Source organism: Perkinsus marinus (genome assembly GCF_000006405.1).
Source record: "Perkinsus marinus ATCC 50983 genomic scaffold scf_1104296958712, whole genome shotgun sequence".
Classification (NCBI taxonomy): Eukaryota; Perkinsozoa; order Perkinsida; family Perkinsidae; genus Perkinsus; species Perkinsus marinus.
Window position 1 is genome coordinate 1,503,064 of NW_003206658.1, and position 6,740 is coordinate 1,509,803.

At 47.4% G+C, this 6,740-nt stretch overlaps 1 protein-coding gene across 1 annotated transcript in view; it reads left to right on the forward strand.

Annotated features, from left to right (window-relative positions):
• The window catches only part of Pmar_PMAR011916 (dynein-1-alpha heavy chain, flagellar inner arm I1 complex, putative), a gene marked incomplete at both ends in the record, with an annotated part of 22,638 nt that overhangs the window by 3,421 nt on the left and 12,477 nt on the right, over positions 1-6,740 (forward strand). The window contains 22 exons of the mRNA XM_002774000.1: positions 5-362; positions 416-628; positions 695-961; positions 1,123-1,302; positions 1,457-1,817; positions 1,914-1,999; positions 2,185-2,324; positions 2,659-2,821; positions 2,900-2,960; positions 3,166-3,251; positions 3,303-3,428; positions 3,558-3,658; positions 3,718-3,986; positions 4,095-4,190; positions 4,253-4,445; positions 4,586-4,696; positions 4,851-4,972; positions 5,046-5,183; positions 5,302-5,399; positions 5,688-6,120; positions 6,169-6,309; positions 6,542-6,652. Coding sequence (XP_002774046.1) covers positions 5-362; positions 416-628; positions 695-961; positions 1,123-1,302; positions 1,457-1,817; positions 1,914-1,999; positions 2,185-2,324; positions 2,659-2,821; positions 2,900-2,960; positions 3,166-3,251; positions 3,303-3,428; positions 3,558-3,658; positions 3,718-3,986; positions 4,095-4,190; positions 4,253-4,445; positions 4,586-4,696; positions 4,851-4,972; positions 5,046-5,183; positions 5,302-5,399; positions 5,688-6,120; positions 6,169-6,309; positions 6,542-6,652 — 3,854 coding nt within the window. The remainder of the gene's footprint in view (positions 1-4; positions 363-415; positions 629-694; positions 962-1,122; positions 1,303-1,456; positions 1,818-1,913; positions 2,000-2,184; positions 2,325-2,658; positions 2,822-2,899; positions 2,961-3,165; positions 3,252-3,302; positions 3,429-3,557; positions 3,659-3,717; positions 3,987-4,094; positions 4,191-4,252; positions 4,446-4,585; positions 4,697-4,850; positions 4,973-5,045; positions 5,184-5,301; positions 5,400-5,687; positions 6,121-6,168; positions 6,310-6,541; positions 6,653-6,740) is intronic.

Sequence of the window (6,740 nt, forward strand, 5' to 3'; positions counted from 1 at the left end):
CCAGTGGGCAGAAGGCTTGCGGAGATTATGTAGAACTTGGTAAGGCGATATTAAAGTACGAGAGAGATCTCTTTGGAGAGTGGCGGAAGTCGGCGAGTTTAACGGCGACGGAGTGTCTCAATAGGAGCATTCTTGCGATTGAGAAGCATGAAGGGCGGGCGTCGGCTAGTTATATGGTGAACCTTGCGCCAGAGTTGATCGAACTGATGAAAGAAGCGCAAAATTTCGATCTCATTGGTGGTTTCGAACTCCCTGCTGCAATCGTCAATTTGGCACTGCAGATGGACAAGTATGAAGATTATGCCGAAAAATTGAGAATCATGCTTCAGAGCTACGAGGAAGCGGTTGAAGGTCTGACGATGGTGGGTTGTTGAATGAACGATTCTGGCGCGATGATGGAGGGATTTTGATGTAGGTACAGTGCAAGGTGTTGCAGTCGCAGATCGCGGATCTTCATAAGGCATTACGCCCAGGGTTGACACCGTTGAACTGGAATAGTCTTGGCATTGCGGATTTCATCGAATCGGCGACTCGAGGGATTGCAGCATTCAAGAATATCAGAGAACAAGTGGAGAAGTCTGAGGAACGAGTGGAGGCAGTTGTGGAATCGATCGAGCAATCGATTTTGGTCCGATCGTTTGACTGGACGAAGACGAGTCTCGGTTCGTCGGCTTCCACCAGCACTCTCGGGGAGGATTCCTTTGAGTCGAGTAGCGACGGCGAAGACATTATGGATATTCAGGAATTCTATGACTATTTCGAAAACCATCGCATTAGTGAAGTCGAGAAGCTGGTAGAGCAATATGAGAGCATTGGGCCGTTTCTGATCAAAATAGAGGAAACCGCGACTGGTACGAAATCGGGTGCAGCAGAGTGTATGAAGGAGTATTACACATATTGGGAAAGAAGAGTTTATAATGCAATAACGACGGCCCTCATCAGAGGACTAAGCACTTTCCAAGTAAGTGGACTGGTCAACTGGGCTCACGTTTTTACTGAGTCAGAGACTCGATACCCACACACATCGTCGTCAGCTCGTATGCGTGCAACTTTGATTATTCGGCATGAAATTGCGGAGTATATTTGATTGCGACCTTGATAAGAATCATTTCGTTTTGATAGGTACTTTTAACTGCTACTACACAGAGGCCGCCGTTGATAAGAATGCGGGCGGAATTCAATCCTCCAGAGGTCGTGGTCGGCTCCCTCCATGGGGTATTCAAACTGCTAAGCAAGCTCATGCAGAACATCTTGCTCAGCTCATCAGCGTTTATGAGGTGGATGGACGGAACTTGCCTGCTAGTAAGGGAGGGATTCGTGTTTGGGAAAAATCGTCGGTCGAGATTTCTTTCGTGGGTATCGTCTCCAACTTGTTCGAGTTATTATAACAGAATCATCCACGTTTGACATACGGAATTCTGTTTCCACTGGGGAGTATTGAGAGTTTCCTTTGTAGGTGCCGGCGCAAACTGCAGAGCAGGATGAGGAAAAGGCAATCATGTTTACCTTCCATAAGGACGTGTCGCAGAATGCAGCGCTCATTGAGATGACGATGAATATCCAGAATTCGCTACAACAAGTGTTCCAAGTTATCAACAAGTTTATGCGCAGTTGGAAGAAATACGATACTCAGTGGGGGTTGTGGGATATGAGGAGAAGACAGGATTTGGAGAGGGTCGTCAATGAGAAGAAACCTGGTCTAAGCTATTTTGAAGTTCATCTGAAGGTCTACAAGAATCTGGTGGATACTATGCTGTCTCACAAAAGAGACCAGGATGTGGCTTTCGTCAGGATCGACTGCATAGCCGTTATAACAGGTCGGTACTCGCCGCTATCGTGTATTTGATTTAGTGTCGAAGTACCGCTACATCGTCGACCGAACTTTGCGCATTTTCGTGGTATCGTGTATGCAGGTATCCGCACTCAAGCACAGGAGTGGTTGGCGGATTATGGCCGTATATTATCCGACAGTGCGTCCAAAGAGTTAGAGAGGATACGAGTAGGCATCTCGTGGTCTTCCTCACCGCCGACGCATCGTCAGCGCTGATCGATTCCTTTGTATGGACGCCATCTCTTGTGAGGTGATCCTGAGCGCGATACCCGACCGAGTGATGAGGAAGTTGATTTTTATGGCATGAAAATGACTGGAATTTTCGTCATAAATCGATCGTAACAGATTTTCAGGCCGAGATAAAAGAGTTTAAGGACAACATTGATTTCAACCCTACTAAACTGGAGGAGCTGAAGTTGATGCTTAGCACAATATCATCGATAGAGGCCTCCAATATGGACATGGAAATACGGATAGCCGATTTACAGGAGAAGTAAGAGCATTGGCTGAGTAGAATGGGGAACGTCTGGGGAAATCTCTGTGATTCCGCTTAGAATTGGTTAGATGGTGGAATTGATCTTGTGGTCTACAAGATCAAATTCCACATTTTGGCAGAAAATTTACTTGTCCCCAACTTGTGGAAGAGTAAATTTTCTGTCACTTCACAGTGTCGTCATAGCCTGTGTGCTTCCGTTGGGTCGGCATATTGATTTCACTCAACCCATTGCGATCATATTCGGAGGACAGGTGTGTTGGTCTAATCGGTCTTCTGCCTGAAGTGAATAGTTCGGAGCGTTGAGAATTCACTGTTCTTTTCTATGTGTCAGGTATCGAACTTTAGCATCCTATAAGTGCATGGTGAAGACTGAGGAAAAGAGTCTAGCCGAAGGCTTACCCAGCGCGTGGAGGAATCTAAAGAAGTATTCCCGAGCTAAGGACTTGGCATTGGAGAAAAGCAAGATTGAGTTTGCTGAAACCACCAAACAGGAGGTAAGCGATTCTGTTGCCTTTTTGAATGTCTATCGTGATGATAATATCGTTCGAACTGCGTCGCGAATTTGTGATCAGGTTAAAGCCTTTGGTGAAGAGTGCCGCAAGCTCCTAGACAACTTCAGTGTTAGAGGACCAGGTGGGTTCGTGGGGGGGGGGGGATAGCACTTTAATATATGTAAACTTTTCGCAATTCGAACTCACGGGTATAATTGGTAGTCGGTTAAGAGCCTCGAGCGTCACCGACTGAACTAGTGGCTCTAGCTGGATATGGTTTTTTCACGGCACGGGGGTTGGAAGATCTCGAGTCGGACCTCTTTGCTAACGAGAAATGCGCACTTCAGACACTTATGATGTCACCCTTGATGAAGGAGTTGAACTGATGAGAAAATATCAGAACGAGTTGAACCATGGTCTGAAAAAGAAGGAGGTGGGCATCACCTCCGATAAATGCAATGTATGGCAAACATGCGCATCTCAGGAATTGGTGAAATCCGAGATGCTCTTCAACCTGCCTATTACGAGCTATGTGGAATTGGTAATTTTGGAGAGGCAATTGAAGCTGGTGAAGAATGTGTATGATATTTATGAGGACCATCGGAAGATGGTAAGTTGGTGATGCAGAGTCGGAGATACGCGATACTCTGAATCGCTTATCCTGTGGGTGATTTTACGTTTCTTATACGGTCTTGATAAGCGCGGAAAGAGTCGAGGGGCGAGCGAGATTTTTTCATAGGTAGAGGAGTTCAGCAACATGTTGTGGACGAAGATCGATATTGGAATGTTGGAGAGAACCTCGGATGAGTATGAGAAGAAAGTCAGGAAAAGAGGGAAGGAGTAAGGGCAACCATTTGTTCCTATAGTTGGAGATAGACATGTTCCTTACACCTGCTCAGTTTGCCTGAATTGAAATCATCCGCGATATTCAAGAAGCTCGAGCAAGTGGTATCGGATTTCAAGCAGTCCGTACCGTTGATTGCGAGTTTGAAAACGGACGCAATCCGACCCTCCCATTGGGGGGAGTTGATGGCGTTGGCCGGGCAAGTGCCGGAGGACGCAGAAGATGAAGAAGCAGCAGCAGCCGATATCGACTTGGCTTCTATGACGCTGAGGTCCGTCTTTGCGTTGGAATTGCAGAGATTCCCGGAGGAGGTGAATGAGATAAGTAAGTCTATCGCGCTTAGAGTTTGGAATCACTTTGAGAATCGGACTTTTATAGTGGCATCAGTTCATGGGTCGCGCTCCGCTCCGCTGTTGATTCTGTGGTTTTTAGGAACGACTGCTATCAACGAGATGAATATCGAAAATGAGTTGAAGAGGATTGAGGCGGCTTGGAGGGCTTTGAATTTGGATATGGGAATATACAAAGGTGAGGGCGGCTTGTTCCCGTCGGTGCTCGCGAACGGGTTCATGGGCATTTTTGAATCGCAGGTGATCGTGGTCACGTCTTACGCGGCAATGAGGAGTTGAAGCAGACGTTGGAGGACCACGTATTGGTGCTGCAGAGTATGGGTATGAGCAAGTATGCAATGAAATTGATGGACTCTATCAAGAGATGGGAAAAGAACCTCAACATCGTTAATGAAGTACTCAATGCTTGGCTCACTGTACAGAGGAAGTGGATGTAATAAGCAGTTTGGTATCCATTCTGTTGTGGTGAGGGCGTTCCGGGGGGATCGGTTTTACTTCTCTGTCGGGCTATGGCATTTGGGGGAAGGACGAGTGTTAAGTTTTCCGATGTGGTATGCTTGGGTGATTTGTCAGGTATTTGGAGAGTATCTTCTTGGATTCGGATGATATCAGACTGCAGCTGCCGGAAGAAGCTAAGAAGTTTGATAAAATCCACAAAGTATTCAAGGAGCTGATGGAACGAACGTGAGTTGGCGAAAATGTGGTAGTGGCTTTCGATAAAATGTGAGAATATTGGCATGAGGCACTTGAGTAGTGGGGCGCAGTGGGGACTTATTACTACGTTGTATTTATAATTGCGCAAATCTCGTTTGGTGGTGACACCTTTTCTCGATGGCAGAGCGGCAAGTCCGAACGCCATCCAAGCGTGTTGTGGTAACGACAGACTGAATGAGTTGAAGGGCCTCACTGCTGAGTTGGACAGGACGCAGAAGAGTCTTACTGATTATCTAGACACGAAACGTGAGTCGGCGGAGGGTAGTCGACGAGACGACTCTTCCAACTGGTGTTGTGTTGGATTGATTGTTCTTGTCAGGCGCCTTGTTCCCGCGGTTCTACTTCATATCAGACGATGAGTTATTGTCGATCCTGGGAAGTTCGGACCCTCAGGCGGTGCAGCCTCATTCGCTGAAGCTCTTCGACAACGCGAAGGAAATCGTCTTCAAGCCCGGCAGTAAGGTTGGGGGGAATGACCAGGGATGGGTCCCGGGATCAATCCCGGCAGGGGGAGTTTTTCACTTCTTCGTTAGTCGACTGTTGGTAAGGTCGTTGGACGGCGGTATTTTATTCAGCCGCAACTGTTATTGGCATGGTATCTGACGAAGGAGAGCGATGGACGTTTTGTACACCTGTAAAGGCGGTCGGAGCTGTCGAGGAGTGGATGACGAAGGTGAGAGGAACTGGGGAGGGATAATTTCTAAGTAGAAGTCCAAGTAGCTACTGCCTGGTTGCCGGCTCTGACACTGATGAGGATCTCACAGGTTAGAGTAGAGCCATTCCCGGCTCATATCCTTAAACTCTGCATCATGGGAATTTTGTATTTGATGCTGTGATGTTTACATGAGATTGAATTTCTATCGCCGGATTGATCTCCCGAATTGCGAAATTGATTAACGTGAGGATGTGGATGGTCTCCTCGTCGCAAGCGCGATGAGGATTTCGCTGTGGTTGGCATCAGGTTGACGAAGAGATGAAGGATTCCTTGCTGAGGTTGATGAAGGAGGCCGTTTATCACTATCCCTCGACCCCTCGAACTGAGTGGATACTATCGCGATTGGGTATGGTGGTTTTGGCGGGCACACAAACGTGGTGGACGTGGAGTATTGAGGACACTTTTAAACGTGTGATGGAGAAGGGCGATAAGAATGCTATGAAGAGGGAACTGAGGAAGGAGAGCCACGAGTTGGGTCAGCTGGTTGAGCTGATAAGGACGAATCTTAGCAGCTGCAATAGGAAATGTGTGAATACGTTGATCATTCTGGACGTCCATGCGAGGGACATTGTTGATCGATTTGTGCGAGACTCGATCCTGGATGCGCGGGAATTCGCTTGGGAGAGCCAGTTGAGGTTTATGTGGGATAGGAAGTTGGATGACATTCTGATTAAACAATGTACGGGGAGGAGGGATCGAACCGGGGACCTTTTGCATGAGTGTGCAGGTACGGGATCATTCCGGTATTGTTACGAGTACCAAGGGTTGAATGGCCGGCTGGTCATCACGCCACTCACCGATCGGTGCGTTATGACCCTTACCACTGCTCTCACATTCCTTTTGGGAGGAAGCCCTGCTGGGCCAGCGGGTGAGTTGGGGGGAGGCGACGGTGGCATCGGGTGGGTTTGCCGAGGTATACAGCATTTCTAGATCAATGAAAAATGAAAATATTTTTTCTTGAAAAATATGGTAAATCATCAGTAATTTGGGCGGTGCGTTAGTCAGATCTGGAAATGCTGTATGTCCACTTGGCGTTGTATTTTTTCCTCTGCAACTTGCGAACCGCAAGTGATGAATTGTTTATTGATTTTGTCGAGTAGGAACTGGTAAAACGGAGACTGTGAAGGACTTGGCGAAGAGCTTGGCGATAAGATGTGTTGTATTTAACTGTGGAGAAGGGCTCGATTTCAAAGCCATGGGTAAGGACGAGGGTGATGGGTGGAATTGATCGTGTCACCTGAAACAAGATTGAGTGCTTCTTAATGGAACTCGCACTTGGCTAGTATTCACATACGCCGA